General features: G+C 38.3%; 2 protein-coding genes across 3 annotated transcripts; one reads left to right on the top strand and one right to left on the bottom strand.

Annotated features, from left to right (window-relative positions):
• Positions 1-195: 195 nt before the first annotated feature.
• On the bottom strand, positions 196-7194 carry commd5 (COMM domain containing 5). The gene is made up of 7 exons (XM_031890701.1): positions 6935-7194; positions 5459-5619; positions 5346-5374; positions 4504-4554; positions 3306-3401; positions 3035-3110; positions 196-1554 (listed from the first exon to the last, which is right to left on the bottom strand). The coding sequence occupies exons 1-7, from the start codon at positions 7089-7091 to the stop codon at positions 1453-1455; spliced, it is 672 nt and encodes a 223-aa protein (XP_031746561.1). The 5' UTR covers positions 7092-7194; the 3' UTR covers positions 196-1452.
• A 446-nt stretch (positions 7195-7640) lies between these two features.
• fam199x (family with sequence similarity 199, X-linked) lies at positions 7641-18157 on the top strand. Of its 2 annotated transcripts, NM_001016733.2 has the most exon segments (7): positions 7723-8027; positions 9391-9610; positions 11610-11759; positions 12605-12766; positions 13378-13638; positions 16475-17254; positions 17336-17513. In NM_001016733.2, coding segments are annotated over 6 exon segments (1131 nt in total). In that variant the 5' UTR covers positions 7723-7860; the 3' UTR covers positions 16646-17254; positions 17336-17513.
• Positions 18158-19314: the final 1157 nt, after the last annotated feature.

Raw genomic sequence — 19314 nt, 5'->3', positions numbered from 1 at the left:
TACTGTTCCTTTAAGCTGTGTCTAGCACTTTTGCATAATTGTGTTCAGTTCCAAAGTGGGCACATCTGATATAGAATTTCTAGATATTGCTATAAACTGTAAAGAACACAGCAAATCATGTGTGCCTTACCTCCACTGCCTCTTACTCTGAGTCCACTTAAAAAAGCAAAAAACTTTTCCAAGACACAATTGAAATGAATTAAACAAGGGCTGTTTATAGAATATACAAAAGGTATACAGATAAACATACTGAATACACATCACATACTTTTAAACAATAATTACCATTTAACTTTATTTTTACAAATCCACAGACAAACCTAAAACAACTTAAAAGTTAGACAGGTATGAAGCTTCCGTCTTCTCTTCTTAAGTTCATGAAGGACTGTACCTGGTGGTTTTGCCCATACTAAAATAAATATTAACAGTGTACAGGTACAGATTCAGAGCTGGTTGTCTGGTGTGCCATGCAGGTTTAAACACTGAACAGACATCAAGGCTTTCATCCACAGCCAGGGCCGAAGGAGCTGATAGAGTGCAAGAGGATCTCCCGTAAGCCCCACTAGGGACTATGCCCATCAGTGCCTTCTTATATCTACCATACAAGACTTTTTACATTTAGTACTGCCTACATCAAGACTGTTGTGGAATTAGGCCTTTGTTGTCAGGTTCTGTGGTGGACTCTTAGATGCCCAGTCACACACTGTGTCTACATCAACTGGGGTTGCTGTGGACAAATATGGCATTTTCTCTTTGGAGAACATTTGCACATGTCACAGTTTTTGTCACTGAGGTATTAAACTCAAGCTACTGTGGTCTGAATATTACACTGCCTGAAGGATGACAGGATGTTTATGGCTTAATACATTTAGGGACCATAATGTGTGGAAACAGCTGCTTTAAAGATATAAAGTCATGATTTTTATGGTGTACTTTTTATTTCTAAATTACACTGTTTACACAGCACATAATTCCCTCAACTATTTAAAAAATTATTCTTGCACCAACAAATTTATTTTTTTCAGTTGTGTAGGCAGCCATCTCAGTACACTGTGTCTGAGTCTTTCAGAAGGAGCCAGTGCTATACATTAGAACTTCTTTCAGGTAACCTATTGTTTCTCCTTTTCCCATGTAACTGGGCTGGACTTAAGTCTGCTAAAAATCATTTACACATGAAATGAACCCAGTAGCATTGTTGTGGCTTCCAACATGGACTCATACATCTTTAGTTAGGATTAAGCACAAGCTACCGTTCAATTAATACAAAGAAAGGGGAAAACATTTAAAAAAAAAAAAATGCTAATTATTTTCTTAGGAACTGGGATCATTCCCATAATTTTCTGGATAAGGCATCCCATACCTGTACAAACTATTTCTTAGTCATTTGTGTATATAACAAGTTGGCAGAAAATAGTTATTAGAATGACAGGATTCCACAGGAGTCAGGAAGAGTCAGTCCTGGATTCTGAGAATACTTCTTTTCTCTAAATCATTCATCTCTTTCAGTATTAGGGCAACATTATACCTTAGTTCCTGGAACTTGGCTACTGGAACCTAGAACAGACAAAAGCAGGAATGTTTATTTTAAAAAAATTGTTGCAACTTTTTAGGCTTTTAAATAATTTTTTCCTTAATTAAAGAGAACATAATTCCAAGCAACTTTCCAGTGTGAATTTAGTGAATATTTTTGTGCTTAAAAAGTTATTTGTGAATGTAATTGCCATTAAAAGCAGCATTTGCTGAAGTCCTGGTTGCTACTTTTTAAACAATGTTGCAAGTTGCAAAGTCTGTCAGTCTGCTGCCTTGTGTTACATATAAAAGGACAGGCAAACACTACTTCTAATAGCAATTATATATACAAATAAGTAAAAAAAAACATTGCAAATGTGTAATGAATGTATATTGCAAAGTTGCTTAGAATTAGGTTTGTTTTTATTAGCAAAAAAAATTGGGTTGACTTTTCTTTTAAGCAAGTGTCTTCCGATGTTCCCAAAAATTATACAAAAAGTTATACAAAAATCTCAAAACAGAAAATTGGTGAAAATGTGGTACATATTTAGCCTGTTTTATTAAATATATTAAAAAGTGTTGGTGTTTCATTATTTCTCTATATAAATGCTCATGTAGTCAACCTATTCCATGTAAAGACAATATCAAAATCAAAAATTGCTTACACTTCCCAGGAAATGCTGGTGCGACAATATTGATCACATTCCCTAACAGAACTGCCATGAATCATAAACCAGACTCAATTTAATGCTAATGATCAAATGCATTTTTGAGTTAGCCAATTGGTTAAAGCACTCTATGACAAGGCACAATTTAAAATTCCAGCGTCAGTTTCTGTTCTTTATGAGCAATGTTCCCTCTAAGCCAGGGGTAGGGAACCTATGGCTCGGGAGCCAAATGTGGCTCTTTTGATGGCTGCATCTGGCTCGTTGCCAAATCTTTAATAAAAAAAAAAATAACGGGGGGAGTGTCCTGCGCTCGGCAGATAGAAGACGTGTTCTACGCCCTCCTCCGCATCGCATCCACATCCGGCATCCTTGGCACCCACCCTACCTTGCCCCTGCGCTCGGCGGATAGAAGACGTGTTCTAAGCCTTAGAACACGTCTTCTATCTGCCGAACGCAGGCCACGCCCTCCTCTACATCGCATCCGCATCTGGCATCCTTGGGACCCACCCTACCTTGCCCCGAAGCATCCGCGGCCAAACATATTGTTTGGCTCTAACGGAATTAATTTTAAAATATGTGGTGTTTATGGCTCTCTCAGCCAAAAAGGTTCCTGACCCCTGCTCTAAGCTGTCTACTTGTGCACACGCACACAAATTTTGAGGCCAGCGCACACAACAAATTGTGGTGTGCACAAAGTATTTTGTGTGAAAACACTTGATTTTGCATTTATTATGACCATATCACACAGTTCTTAAAAAACTGAACATGTTGAAAATGAGAACATATTTTTTGTGAACGTATCAGAGAAAATTAGAGGAAACATTTTTAATGAGAACAAAAATGTGAATTAATCTTACCTCAAAGCGATGAGAAGTTCCATCAGAAAGTTTAAGCTGTACCAAAATAGAAGGCTGCAAGGCTCGGGAGAGGGAGCTATAAGAATTTGCAGTTAAAATATAATTAACAACCACAGTACTCACACTCTAAAATATACAGCAATAGCAACACATAACCTGGGAAACTTATTTTATAAAAATAATAATTACAATAGAGATATGTGAGAATAGTATATTAACCCCAAGGCTGTATCTTAGAGCGGCTTAAAAATGGAGATTGGACTCAATTTACCTTGTTGAAATTGCCACATCTACTCTCCATCGCATATCCTCTAACGCTGGCAATCTAACACCATGCTTCAAAGCTGCATTTTCAAGAATTGGTCGCCTAAAGAAAAAAAAAAAACATAACTCATGGTCAGTTCTAAAGTGTAGTCTAAACTTTTAACTGAAAATCAACTAAAGGAGGTAAAGGTGGCCATATACAGATCCATAATGTTTACAAAGACTTCAACCTCTACATTAAGACATACCGTTACTTTAACTTTACAGGACACATGCGGATTTATTATCTGAGGAAAGTTTAAATCACTGCAGGGTGCCAAAATGTAGGCACCCCCAGTGATTAAGATTGCTTACCTGATACCCTGGGCCAGTACTCCTGTTAGTTAAAAACTGCACCAGCCTAGGGTATTTCTGCAGAAGATCCTTGTCACCATTTTCTTTGGAGTCGTCTATCTTCTTTTCTTTCCAGTTCAGACAAGCACATGCGCGCAGCAGAGTAAAAGCTGAACTTAGAAATGAAAAGCTGGCTCTTTTACTCTAGAGCAAGTATGCCCACATGAAAGGAAGAAAGAAGAGGAAGAAGGATTGTGCCGAAGAACTTCTGAAGAAATATCGTGGGCTGGGGCACTTTTCTGCTAACAGAAGCACCAGCCCAGGGTATTAGGTAAGCTATTACAATAACGGGGGGGGGGGGGGGGGGTTACTTTTTCCTTCTCCTTTAAAAAATTATACTATAAATCTGGGTGCATCCTTTCTTATGCAGTGGGCATAATAAAGGATGGACAACAGCACTATTCTGTCAATCTACAGGCAGACGCTGGGTGAGTTTAGTCGAAACTTGTTGAAGCCATTGTATAAACAGTTTTATGACTGTGGCGAGTTTGTTTAAAATTTTTTTATAAAGTACAAAACCAGTACAAAAACTTACAACTACAAAAATTAGAGCTTTGGCTCAATTATCTTTTAAGTCAGACAGGAATAACTGGTACACCAAGGTAAGTAATTTGCCTTTAAACAGTGATATTTGTCATGTAATTGTCTTGTGTAATGCTGCATGGTTTCTGCTTAATTAGGAATAAGAGACAGTTCAGTCCGCAGCACCACACTGAATATCCAATGCCATTTATCCCTGAGATTTCTGTGTGAATGCGCTAAAAATGATGTTGAAGCGTAAAATCTGCTCTCAAAGAAATAATATCACCGACCTGTTTCCATACACTATGTTGGCAAAGTCTTCTATAAAATCATCTGGAATCCTAAAGAGGCATACAATAAAAAAGAAAATATGTTAAAAAACCATAGTAACACTTTAGAATTTAGATTATAAATGGAAACTAAAAGTCCATGCCTAATCCTTTATTAAATAGTTTACATGTTTATTTACTTTCTAACAGATTGAAGAAAGATACAGCTTTAGACATAGTACAGGTGTTGGTTCCCTTATCCCAAAGCCTATAATTGAGAAGGTTCCGATTTACAAAAGACTGTCCATTTTAAGCAAATAATTAGAATATTTAAAATTACATTTTACCATTTTCTCTGTAATAATAAAAGAATACCTTGTACTTTATCCTAACTATGTTGCATGAATCCATATTGATGGCAAAACAATTATATTGGATTTATTTAACGTTTAAATGTTTCAATCAGACTTAAGGTATGGTGATCCAAATTACAGAAACATCCCAGGTCCTAAGCATTCCTGATAACAGATCAAATACTTGTACTGTAGAAAAGCAATTAAATAAACTAGGTTCAAACTTGGTTGCTTATTACCAAACAAAAATTACTGCCATTATCAAAGGACACATCTTTATACGTACGGTTTCAGAAAAAGCTTAATGCAAAAATAGGGAAAGCTACAAAAATTCATGCAGCAATGCTAGCTGAAATAAATGGTCCAGCATTAGTTACAAATACAAAAAATATATACTTAAAAGGGACATTAGGATTATAAAATTCCTTCTACAAAGGAAAAGGAAACTGTTGTGCACATTATGTAAAAGAGTCAAATTGACAATGGTGCAATAGCTGTATTTTATTTTACCTGAGGTCTTTCAAGTCTTCCTTAAAAACCTAGAGCCAAGGAAAAAAAGACTATTTAGACAAAAGGGTTTCTATGCAGGTAAGAGAGAATGACAGTTACTTGGATATACTTACCTCCTGTTTAAGTGTTGATACTGGAAGCCTGAGGGCCACTTTCAACAGGGTATATGCCCCAGAAATAAGAAAACTTAGCTTCTCTTCCGATATTAAGGTATTTTCTAATATTAACTGTACAGATTCTCGGCTGTCCTTTCCCTCCAACGCTCCTACCACAGCTGGCAAAAAAAAACTTGAAGTTATTTCAACAAAGAGAAAGGTGTAGCCCCCTTGTCAGAACTAACCAGAATCATACAGGATGACAAAGGACAATTCTTTCCTGTGCACACACACTTTGTGATAACATTAGAGCTGCCATCAGAGGTGAAGTTTTATGGGGAAGTGGAGTTTGGGCCATTTGTGGATTTGTTTGTCTTTAATACGACAAGATATGGAGAGATTGGGGGGGGGGGGCTGATAAAGTGTGCTATACATATGAGTATTTGCTTTATTTGTTTTTAATTAGTTAGATTGCAGAGCCTACAACTAAGGAGAGCAGTGGGCTAATAACCAGGGTCTCCAAGGAAGAAGACCCTTTGCTATCAAATTAATATGGGCTTCCATGATTTATGACGGCCCGCAACAGTTTAAAAACCAAACACAAAACTTTTTATCTTTTTAATTAATTGTTCTACAGATCCTTCTAACATAGCAAGAAAAGAATAAACAAGTGCTTCATTGTCCATGGCAACAACAAAGCTGTCTTAGGATATATAACAATTAACACTATATCAATATATAATATATATATAATATAATTACTGGAAGGTGAACAGTAGACTATCACACTGCAGTAGTTATTCCCCATATTTTAGTGTTATTTCCTTCCAGTTGTCTGCAGAAGCATCATCTCACCAGGTAACTGGGTTGTTTTCCCATGCCTGCTGAGTAAATAGGGTACAGGTATGGGTCCTGTTATCCAGAATGCTTGGGACCTGGGGTTTTCCGGATACAACTTAATCAAGTTTACAAAATGAAGGTAAGTATTGACAAACTGCTAGCTGCAAAGGCGGTTGCACAAATCTGCAAATGATTACTAGCACAGAAAACTCGTATGACTTTATGCTCATTTGAAGAAATGCATCCAGGTAGCAGTCACCTGGTGTTTTTTTATATGACTGTCACCTATATTAGTAAATTATCTCTAATGTTTAGTAGCACCAAACTGGAAAAGTTTGAAGTATTAGACAATTAGAAGTATCAGATATGAAATTAGTTGTATGGTGGTCTTCTAGATTCAGTTGCATAACTAGAAGTTTCTGGGGACAACTACAAAATAATCTTAATATCACTTTATAAACATATATTGAAACTGGGTATCAGTCACTGCCTTACTTCCAGAGTCTGCTTCCTCTGTAGTATCTATACGCCTAGATCTCTATTGTGGCAGGGGCTGATGTGAATACTAATCTCTGTAAAACACAGTAGTTACTTTATACCCAATGGACAACTATAATAGGAAGAACTACACATACATCCTAGCCTTTCCCTTACCTTTAAGAATTTTCCTAAAAGTATCTTTGTCTAAGTCCTTCATATATTTAACCATAGTCTCCACCTCAACGGGAATCCGGGCTCCCAAGTAACTGGTTCTGTCATTATTTAAGGAGGTAGATGAGGAGAAAGAATGGACGGATCTAACGGCGGACATCTCTCCCCACTCTCTCACGGAACGTCAGAACCAATAGGAACAGACCGATCACATGACATTCTGCTCACGTGACAGACTTGGGGGCGAGACTCAGAGAAACAGAATGATTCCTACAGCGAGCTCCCCCTATTGACCAAATCAAGTATTTTATTTCCTTTTAAGCATTTATATCACCTTCTTCGCCCCAACAGTGCAGCAGTCACCCGGTTATAACCCTTAAACTGCTTATTAATTTGGAGTCGTAATAGCCCATACTTTTTTCACTGAATAATCACTTCCCATGTCATAAAGGCCGAGAACTTGACTACTTAGTCGACCTCAACTACAGAATTGAAGCGCTCACTATGTGCCACAACTCCTCTTACAGACGCATGATGGGAAATGTAGTTCTTCGCAGTATCACTGCGCTCCAGTTCCAGTGGGCTGAGGTCAGGCTGGGCCATGAGTTGCAATAAGTTGCTGCCCGCCCGCACTGAAGGTGGCGCTGCTCTGTTTAATTCCCACTTGCTGGGTGCTGGCGATTTAGAGGGGCCTATAGTGACAGGAATAGCAGCGCATTGAGGCGGAACTCGGTGGATCCTTGGCAGTACTAGGTCTCGCTGTGTCTGGAGTGTGGCCTCATTGTATATAGCACTGGCGGCTTGGCAGCATGAGCTCAGTACCAAGAGGGACGTATTGCCCGCAGATACGTCGATGGAAAATGCTGTAACTATGCCGGTTATATAAGGGATCCGGGCCGGCTTTGCTGTGATCAGCATTTACACTCAGTATGTCGGAAGGGCTGTATGAGAAGTTCCTGGCCCCGGACGAGCCTTTCCCTTTGCTGTCCCAGCGGGGCAGTGCGAGTGAGGAGGGCTGCTTGGATGTCAGTGATTTTGGCTGCCAACTCTCCTCCTGCCACCGGACTGACCCCCTGCACCGCTTCCACTCCAACAGGTGGGACAGCAGCCCCAGCCCTTCCCTGCTCACTGCTTACACGGCTTATATACGTTCCATGTATTCCCCATTCGCTGTTTGTTACGCACAGACCCTTTCATATCTGCTTTAGGGGTCTTCTGAGTACCTGGGAAAGGTGCCATACTGATTTCCCTATGGAGTAAAATGTGCTCTGAAACTTTACTCCTAGTAACTAAGTTGTGTGACACGTGGCTCATGGCTTGATTGGTATTTCCCCACCAATTACTCTTAAACTAGGGCTTACTTGATAAATGTGGGGTGCCATGTTTTTTTCATAAGGCAAAAAAGTACTCAGTACTTGTTTACATAACTATAACTGGCCCCATTTGAAAGCCACACTGACACCAGGGGCACATATACTAAGATCCGATTTTTTTCTGGGCTTAAAACACGATATGGTAAAAATTCGGATTAATAACGATCATTTCTGAAGTTCTAAAATGTCACGAAAATGCTTTTATCGTTAGTATGAATTGCGTTCCGAAAGTCACAATATTTTTGTTAAGCCATGAAAACCTTTCTGGCTTTGATGTCTTCCTTGTCTGGCTTTGGAGTCCTTCCATAGGACTCAATAGTACTCGGCAGATCAAACTTGGCAAGGCTGGAACTAGGGGTAGGCAGAAGTGGCAGATGCCTAGGGCGCAACGATTAGGGGGAGCCTCTCCTGCCTACTCCTAGTCCTCCTTCTTTGCCATTGGCCCACCACTTGTCATTAGCGGTGGGGGCAATGACCCATCGCATCGGGGGGCAGGGCGAGGTGGCCGACCAGGTTGCCTAGGGCGCCCGGTCGACTTGGGCCACCCCTGAAACCTGCCGAACAGAGTCCCGAGGAAAGTTTAACCAAAGCTTTAAAGAATTCCAAAATGTTCATAGTCTTTGCGCAAAATACGATTTTTCTGTGGAAATTTAACGAAAACCACAAAAAACTTGTGGAATTTTTACAAACTTTTCTCATACATTCCAAAATGTTCTATAAACTAAAAAAAAGTTAGAAAAAATACGAAATTATCTCAAAATTATTTAATAAATGGGCCCCTAGATCTATGCTACTATCACTTTTTTTCTTTAAACAGCAAACATAATTGTTGTCCTTTCTGCTTTATTTTGCTGCTTATTTAGGCAGGGGTGCTGAAGCATGGTTCATTAAGTTCTATGACTTTTACACACAGCAGGGGAGTCACTTTGGAACCTCTGCTGCAGCTTTCCCACTTGAACAGCTGCAGTGAAAGTCCCATATTAATTGCCCAGCTTAGTGTGGCATCTGCTTCATTTTAAAGCACAGCAGTAATTGGTTCCTTATAAAACTCTATCTTTTCTAAAGCTTTCTTATGTACATTTTAAGGTGGAATCTAACATCATGTGGGACAAGTGTTGCAAGCTCTGAATGCAGTGAGGAATTATTTTCCTCTGTCTCAGTTGGAGACCAAGATGACTGCTATTCCCTTCTGGATGACCAAGACTTCACATCGTTTGACTTGTTTCCAGAAGGCAGTGTGTGCAGTGATGTTTCTTCCTCAATTAGTACTTATTGGGACTGGTCTGACAGCGAATTTGAGTGGCAGGTAAGCATTGTACATGTATAAAGGAAACATTTAGTTTCAAATATGTGAAATGACTAGTGGTAGAATTAAAGCATATTTAATATTTCAGTAAGTAGAGTTTTATTGTCATCCCAACAATATACTTACAAGTACACAGTGGGATGAAATATCGTACTCCTGGATCAAAAAGGTACAATACATAACTATAATTACTATAATAATAGAAAATAAAAAAAAAAATTAACCACTTCACAAGAGAAGATCCACTTCACAAGAGAAGATCCACTTCACAAGAGAAGATCCACTTCACAAGAGAAGATCCACTTCACAAGAGAAGATCCACTTCACAAGAGAAGATCCACTTCACAAGAGAAGATCCACTTCACAAGAGAAGATCCACTTCACAAGAGAAGATCCACTTCACAAGAGAAGATCCACTTCACAAGAGAAGATCCTAGTGAAAGAGACTAGTGAAAGCAAATTTCTTTGGTGTGCTCTTTTGAGCAGTTTTTCAATTCACCCTACCCAGTATTTTACCCCACCCAATATGTTTATTAATATGACTGCTATATATTTTGAATGGCACAGCAGTGCTCCGTCTAAACAAGGGGTTAGATAAAAGGGCAAACAGTTTTTCCAGTAAGAAGAATGGCACTTTGCACATTGTTAGATCCCTTTTGTGGCTGCTGCTGGCCTCATAGAGAGAACACTGACAGACAAAATGCCCCCCTCTACCTGCCTACTTCTTACTAATGCCCAACCTTACCTGGCAAAGCAGCTGTATTTATAGGCCCACACCGACCTGCTTCATATCTGATGTCACCAAGGGAGCGGGGCAGGGAAGGTCACGGGTGGGGAGGGCGGATGTGAGCTCTCAGCCTGAACCTGCCTGTGACCTGATAGCACTGTGTGAAGGTTGGCCCACACATCACTACTTCTTACAGCTTGTCATGCCATAAATGTTTACCAATAATATTAAACTAAACAATACTTCTGTGTTTAGTGGTAATAGGGCTTTTTTTTTTTAATTTTACAATATGGCCCATGCCTTGAATTAGCAATAAAATGCCATCAGACTTGGTTATGCTACCTAAAGTGTTAAAGACTGACACCAGAAATTTAACATTTTTTCACATCTATTATAACATTATTTTTGCATGCTATTTATAGTTTTGCCTTAAAAATATTTGCTTTTTATTACCTATCTGATTTCCTAAGTTCCTTTATGATGGGGCTGCCATATTTGTGCAGCAGTTGTCCATTAGCATTAGATGCTATAATTGACAGGTTGACTAAAGAGTCAGGTTTGGTAACTTTAAATAACAGTTAGAGCTGGGCGGTATGACCAAAAATTTATATCACGGTATTTTTCAAAATTATATCGGTATCACGGTATTTGACGGTATATAAATAAAAAAATAAATAATAAATATTGGTGGCCCCCAACCCCAACCCCCCCCCCAACACCAACCCCAACCCCAGCCCCCCCAACCCCAGCCACAACCCCCCCAGCCACAACCCCAACCCCAACCCACCAGCAGAACTTACCCAACTTGTGGTTCCTCCAGCGATGCGTCCTAGTGGCGTCGCGTGCGCGCTGACGTCACATGCGCGCCGACGTCACGTACGCACGGGCGCAACCCGGAAGTAATAGGAGAAAAACAGCAGGAGGCGCGCATACCGGTATAGCGGTATGTTTAAAACTCATACCTTTTTTTTTTTTAAAAACCGGTATACCGGTTAAACCGGTATACCGCCCAGCACTAATAACAGTTACTTACAAAAGCAGACCTATGATGAAAATATGACCAACATGACCTATAGGCAGCTTTTGTACATTGATGAGTTTTTTTAGTCAGTATCACTTTTTACTGCTAATGTTATAATTTATTTTATGGCTAAGTTGATTACTTGTGTTAAGCAAGCATTGGTAGGAAATATGTATTACCTGTGAAACTACATTGCAGTTGATCTTTGCAGTAACAACATAAAACAATTGTTTTGTATTCTGTTTTACAAGTTGCCAGGCAGTGATATTGCAAGTGGGAGTGATGTGCTGTCAGATATCATTCCCAGCATACCTAGCTCCCCATGCCTCCCATCCAGAAAGAAGAATAAGCACCGGAATCTGGATGAGCTTCCATGGAGTGCAATGACGAACGACGAACAGGTAGATCAGCCCCTAAATGCCATCGCTTGCATCTGAGTGATGCCTTAAGTATATCTGCCCATCAGCATAGTTTTTGAGTTATTTGTAAGCACAGACTCATCTATTAGTTAAATTTATTTATGTAATTCGTTATAGTGTTCATGAAAATACATTTAATATTGCTATAAAAATGGACAAGATCAGGTGCATTGCTGCAGGGTGTTTCTGCTTTCATGAAATTGTGGAGGGAAAATAGTTCTTTGAATCTATAACATACATATTAGCATTTTTTTTTTATTACTTTTGGAAATGTTAACTATAGGAGTTTAATGCTTATTTTAGTACAGGTATGGGATCCCTTATCTGGAAACCCATTATCCAGAAAGCTCTGAATTATGGAAAGCCCGTCTCCCATAGACTCAACTTTAATCAAATAATACAGAATTTTTAAACTGATTTCCTTTTTTTCTGTAGTAATAAAACAGTGCCTTGTAATTGATTCCAACTAAGATATAAATAATCTTTATATGATGCAAAACAATACTATTGGGTTTCATTAATGTTTTATTGATTGTTTAGTAGACTTAAGGTATGGAGATCCAAATTACAGAAAGACTCCTTATCCGGAAAACCCTTGGTCCCGAACATTCTGGATAACGGGTCCTATACCTGTATAACTGTTTGGATCTAATACTTAGGTAAATGTATAAATGGCCGCCTTACTCATGCCTAAATATTTTACACCATGCTGTCAAATCAGACAAAATTCTTCAGAAACATGTTCAGATTATTTAGTACAGTTGTGCTCAAATTTGAAAAAAAACATTTGGGTTCAGTTGTGATCATTTACCTTCTGCTTTCTACAGGTTGAATATATTGAATATCTCAGTCGTAAGGTCAGCACAGAGATGGGACTTCGTGAGCAACTTGACATCATTAAGATTATTGATCCCACTGCGCAGATTTCTCCTACTGACAGTGAATTTATCATTGAACTGAACTGTCTCACTGATGAAAAACTGAAACAGGTTGGTGAACAGAAGATGCTCCATTTCATTTCATTTTTTTTTTTGAGGAGCAGCTTATTAATGAATAGCTTTGCAGCTTTAGTTGCAAAGCTACCAATTAAATGTTAGAGAAACTTTCTTGTTTATAGTTTAAATGTTTGAGAAACATTCTTGTTTTATAAAGTCCACTTATTTATAACTTAAAGCCAAATATCCATTAATAATAATTTTATTCTAATAGGACCCTTTTCTTGTAAATTTACAAATATTTTGATAAATAGTTAATTGTTTTATTTTTGAAGATTTTTTTTTTTTTTTTTTTTTAGAGATTTTTAGAATCTGCCATTTGCAGAGTTTGCCCTTAAATAAATGAGGAGGTTAAGAGCCTACTCTTAACTAACTAAGGATATACAAGTCATATATTATAAAGTATATCATTCCCAAGGAATATATTATATTTTCCTTTTTTTTCTTGCGTCGTGTTGGCTTGCTTTAAATTTTGTTATGGCATAATAACACAAAAGTCAAGTAATGGGACCGATGAGGAAGGTTGTAGCCAACCAGACTGACATACAACCAGATTATACAAGGCAAAAACTGTAATTTATTCTTGAATTATTTTGTCTTTTCAGGTCAGGAGCTATATCAAAGAGCACAGTCCTCGGCAACGCTCTACACGAGAAAGCTGGAAAAGAACCAGCTACAGCACAGCAAGCACTAGTGGAGTGAGTGGAGCCAGTGTGAGCAGCAGCAGTGCAAGTATGGTCAGTACAGCCAGCAGCACCGGGTCTAGTGGTGGTAATTCTGCTTCAAACTCCAGTGCCAATATGAGCCGAACACACAGCGATAGCAATTTGTCTGCAAGTGCAGCAGAGAGAATTCGAGACTCAAAGGTACGTTGTGCATTTGTAATTTGTTTGTTCCATTGTTTTCTGTCTTTATGTTGGTAGCATGAACATATTTAAAGGAGTGGTTCATCTTTTAAATTTTAGTATAATGTTGACTGCTGTTCTTATACAATTTTATAGTTGGTGTTTGTTTTTTGTGGCTTTTGTATTTAGCTTTTGCTCAGCAGCTCTTCAGTCTGTAATTATCTGCTTGCTAGGGTCCAATTTACCCTAGCAACTAGACAGTGGTTTGAATGGAAGATAAATAGAAGGCCTGAATAGAAAGATAATAAAAGTAGCAATAACAGTATAATTTAAGAGTAACAGATTTTCAGCTGCTGGGGTCATTTAACCCCATTTAAGGTAAGGCAAATAATACACAAACAAAAAATGAAGGCTGACTGAAAAGTTTCTAAGATTTTGACTTTCTGTATTAATATAATTTTACTTAATACTACTTAAAGGAGAGTAGTATGAGACATGGCATAATGACACTTTTTTTTTTTTGCTACTATGATAGGTTTAGAAAATGGAGACTCTTTAATACATATAGTTACATAGTTACATAGGGTTGAAAAAAGACCATTGTCCATCAAGTTCAACCCATCCGAGTAAACCCAGCACACAACCTATACTAACCAATCTATACACTCACATACATAAACTATATATATACAACCAGTAATACTAACTGTAGATATTAGTATCACAATAGCCCTGGATATTCTGCTTGTTCAAAAACTCATCCAGGCCCCTCTTAAAGGCATTAACAGAGTCTGCCATTACCACATCACTAGGAAGGGCATTCCACAGCCTCACTGCCCTCACTGTGAAAAACCCCCTACGCTGCTTCAAATGGAAGCTCTGTTCCTCTAATCTATAGGGGTGACCTCTGGTGCGCTGATTGTTTTTATGGGAAAAAAGAACATCCCCCAACTGCCTATAATCCCCTCTAATGTACTTGTACAGAGTAATCATGTCCCCTCGCAAGCGCCTCTTTTCCAGAGAAAACAACCCCAACCTCGACAGTCTAACCTCATAGCTTAAATCTTCCATCCCCTTTACCAGTTTAGTTGCACGTCTCTGTTTATAAAAGGATTGCACTTAAAAAGTTTTATTTCTGACTGATTTATTGAGAAATTCCACCAAAACCCCACTGGTCCCGCCCATCTGTTCCACTTCCTGCTGGCTAAATTCTCTGGATGTGCAGGGGAGCCGGCGGCTCTCAGTACACTGCACTGTAGGATAAGAACCAATCAGCAGCTAGGGTGATCTGATAGGGTACTGAAGCCTGTCTTTGCTTGTGTGACTGCAATCCTGTCACAATCCTGTGATTGGCTATCTCTCTCCTGCAGTGCTTTTGGCAGGGACTGACAAATGGGGTAAGCTCCCTGACTGCATGTGTGTGCGGCTCCGTTACAGAAACTGTCAAAAGCACAGCCATTTTTACAGATAGGATTAATTTTCAGCCCAAAGTAAAACCAGCACCATATATTATTCATAATTGTCTACAAAATTAGGGGTTTTTCCTTTAAGCAAAATTTTAAAGTTTTAGGACTGAAACAGGAATTGTAGAAGTCTTAGCAACCTGTCGATTAGCAGTCTTGTAGTTGCCATGGAGCTAATTTGTACGGGCTTTGCCACTCTATACAAAGGATTTTGATATATTGATACAATAGGGCAGTGCTGTCCAACTTTTATGGTGCCAAGGGCCGGAATTTCTCTAGCATATATGGTGGAGGGCTGCTAATGGAAGCCAGTTTTGACCACTCCCCTTTTTTTAACCTGCTCCAACTTCAAACCACACCCGTGCTATTACAATTGTGGTAGCGCAGCAAAAACCCAAATGCTTGGTCATCACTGCGGGAATATCAACCATCATTTATATGTGAAAGAATTATATTGTTCATGTTAAGACACACCCTTAAATCCATATTCCTCCTCCTCCTCCCCTGTGTATAGCACAGAAACCCCAGCACATAATTACACACCTTATGGACCATTTAATGGCTATTTCCAACTGCTTACAAACTCCCAGAACCTGCCAGATTCACCTCCCACAGGCAGCAAAGGGCAATCAGAGTGTGGCACACACAGGAAGTACTCTGCCTGCCCTATGCTGCCTGTTTGTGCCATACTCTGCCTGCCCTATGATGCCTGTTTCTGCCATACTCTGCCTGCCCTATGGCATACACAGGTAGCATAGTTCAGGCAGTACATACAATAACACTGCTGGCACTGCTCCTACAGTCTGAGGTGTGAACTGTGCATAGTGAAATGTCAAGGCTGACTGCTGTTGAGACCTATGACTGTACTGTAAGACATAAGTTTCATAAATTCAACTTGTTTTCATGTTTAATGTTGGCTGCATGTACCAAAGCTACTGCTATTGAGTATGATGCATTCACTTGGGCAGATAACTGTCTATGTTAAACTGGGAGGAAATGCCCATGGACTGTATTATTACCTTTTTTAAGGGTGTAAAATGCCAGGAAATTTCCTACCACTCAGCAGAGCAAAAGAAGCTTCTCAGGCAATTGGTGAAACATCTTTAAGATTATTCAGCAAGTCCAGATTCTTTACACTGAGAGGGGCACATGCTCCTCTAAATGTACTTCATTTGTAAATACTTGTGAAGGATATTTATTTTCTTATTTTCATTTTAATAAGTTAACAAGAAGTGTCATAATATTACATATTACTATTTGCTAAGGAAAATGGTAACTAAATGGACATAGATTAGTCATGCCAATTATTCAAGGATGACTGCTTTCTTGGGGGACATATGTAAGCAATCAGAATCTCTTTCTTCATTTTTATTCCTTTGTGTTTTCTTTTTAAGAAACGATCTAAACAGCGGAAGCTGCAGCAGAAAGCCCTGCGCAAGAGACAGCTGAAAGAACAGAGGCAAGCCAGAAAGGAAAGACTTAGTGGCTTATTCCTTAATGAGGAAGTGCTCTCAGTGAAAGTGAACGAAGAAGACCATGAAGGAGATGTTGATGTGCTTATGTGACGAGGGTGAAACCAACAGTGTTCTTCCTAAGTCTTATTAGGGCAGAATGCCAGAGTGAAATCTTGATCAGCCTTTGAATATTACAAGCAGCAATCTCGGCAGTGCCCCTTCTGGCCTAAGGGGTTGTGCAGTACCAGGTTGACGCTTCTGTCCCAGAAGGCTAGTCCAGTAATAACCTGAGCCCTTAATGGTGCTTAAATGCCTTGGTGTGGTGTAAAGCTTTCTCCTTAGCAGATATATTTGTAATCCCTTTGGGATTATACAGGAATATATATTAAATGTTTAAAAGAAAATTTGGCAAATAATATTTGCCTGATGTCCTGGAAGAAGAGGTGAATATAGTTTGGGATTTTTTATTTTGTTACTTTTGTTCATGTTTTCCATGTGCCACCTAGAAAATTCAAGCCACAAAACCTGGTAAACTCTTACTATTTAACTGAACCATAATTTAATCCCCTTTTCTTAAGTCATATTTACTAACATTTGTTCTCCAGTGACAGTGCAGTGGAAGAATAAGAGCCTTTTACTATCAAAGCTCGTCTTTTTTTACAGCGAGAATTAATGTTGAAGTGATAAGATAGATTTTTAAGATGGTTGTATTCCTTACACTTTTTGCAACAATTTACCAATGATATAGGTCTCCTATCTTACTTTTTTTGAACTTGTGAATGGGTGCCTTTCATAACGATATTTAAAAAATACCCAAATAAGCAAAAACTCTTAATCCCAGGTATATGACTACTTACTGATTTAGCATCACCCTTTAACAACTATCCTCTGTGCTGTATAACATTGTAAATACACAACACTGTGCTCAGGTTTTAATGTAATCTATGCACTGGAACTAAGGACTTGATAAAAAAAAAAACAGTGCTGCACTCCATTACACCAGACAGCCCTTGATTTCTGAAAAGCTACATTTACTGCAGTTATAGTTGATCAATAAGGAGTGTTATTTTAATGATACTCAGGAATAAATCAGTGGATCAGGCTTATGAAGAACACTGTTAATCTGCTTGTGGCTTGTTAACAGAAGGGGTTTTTGGAATGGAAAAACCAAGCAAAATGTTTACTTGGAATTTTATACTTGTATATAGTAATATAACTACAGTTCTGCTTTATATAACCTTCTGGTGGTCAGAGATTCCTGTTGCATGTTGCATAACTTAAGTGTAAAAAATCCTTATGAAAAAGAAACCCCTGGAAATTAGACGTGGTTGTGCAATTCCTATTGCAGAAACCACTTCATCTAATGTAAAACTTGGTGTCTAGGACCCCTAAAGCCGTTGTTTGCTTTTCATGTAAGCCTGTACTTCATTGGTTATCTTGATAAATGCTCCAGCCAGTATCTTGAGCGGCTAAAAGTGAATTAAAAAAGGGAGGCAAACTGGTACGCAAAGGGAGGCAAAACTGGCCTAACTCGTATATCTGTTTCTAGTTAAGGTATTTTAACATTACCACTCCTATCTAAAGGACAGGGTTCCTGCAAAATTCAAGTTCAGTAAAAAAAAATACTCAGTACATCTTTCCTGTTCACTTTGAATATAATTATTGCTCGTTGTGGCACCCTACCCAGCTTTAGGTCAGGGTTCAAGCACGGTCCTATAATAGAATAAACCCTAGTGCTGTTGGCTTAATTACATAGCAGTGGTCTTACCCATGCTTGAAAAGTTAGGGTTTGCCACTTACAGGGGCTTTATTTCAGTGCAGTGCATTCCTGAAGATTCAAAACTAGCAACACACATCAAATCTGCTCACACTCCATAATGGTCAAGGAAGTTTTACTTGCTATTTTGAATCCCACAATTAATCATAGTTTGTCTATATAGGTATGATGCCAATTTAGAATGCAGTGGATATATCATAAGCTGTTTAAATAATGGATATACCTTTCCTTTAGTGAATGGGTGCTATTACTTAAAGATGTTTTCATTGTGCTATACAGTTCTATAAATTATGCACACATAGAATGTCATGACCGTTTCCTACTGGACAACATTGCATTTTTTGAGAGTTTTTTTTGTTTTTGTTTTTTGTATATATGGCACTCACTGGCCAAAATTTGTTAGATCAATATTTCTTTTCTAAGATACATAAAACTTTAACAGTTAGAAGTGTGATATCCAGGCATCGTTACTCAATTTTTCAGCTGCAAATACTAGGTATTTAAGAACACTGCTTAACTTGTATAAATATAATATAATATTATATATATATATATATATATATATATATAATTTTTTTTATATATATATATATATATATATATATATATATATATATATATATATATATATATATATATATATATATATATATATATATATATACCTTTTCTTAGTGTAAAGTCATTCCCACATGCTCCATTCTTTGGTTGTTTATCTGGGATTTAGTTGGGGACAGTCTCGCACAAGGAGAACTGTAGTCAGTAAGCACCATTAATTTGCTATTCTGCACATCCTTGAGTTGCCACACAAGAAAATGGGTGTTGTATTCATAGAGGGAGCAAGTGGGGAATTATTATTTTTAAGACTAGAATATAAATGCACACCCCTGCAGCAATGAAAGCAAATTGACTTTTTGTTGCTCATCCTTTCACAAAGGAAAACAAGTACCAGCCCCTGCAGGTGTCTGGATATAGACCTGTAGTTATTTTTGGACTATTTATT

Source organism: Xenopus tropicalis, chromosome 8, assembly GCF_000004195.4.
Source record: "Xenopus tropicalis strain Nigerian chromosome 8, UCB_Xtro_10.0, whole genome shotgun sequence".
Taxonomy (NCBI): Eukaryota; Metazoa; Chordata; class Amphibia; order Anura; family Pipidae; genus Xenopus; species Xenopus tropicalis.
The sequence above is the reverse complement of the archived record's forward strand: the minus strand, read 5'-3'. Positions and strand labels throughout refer to the sequence as shown.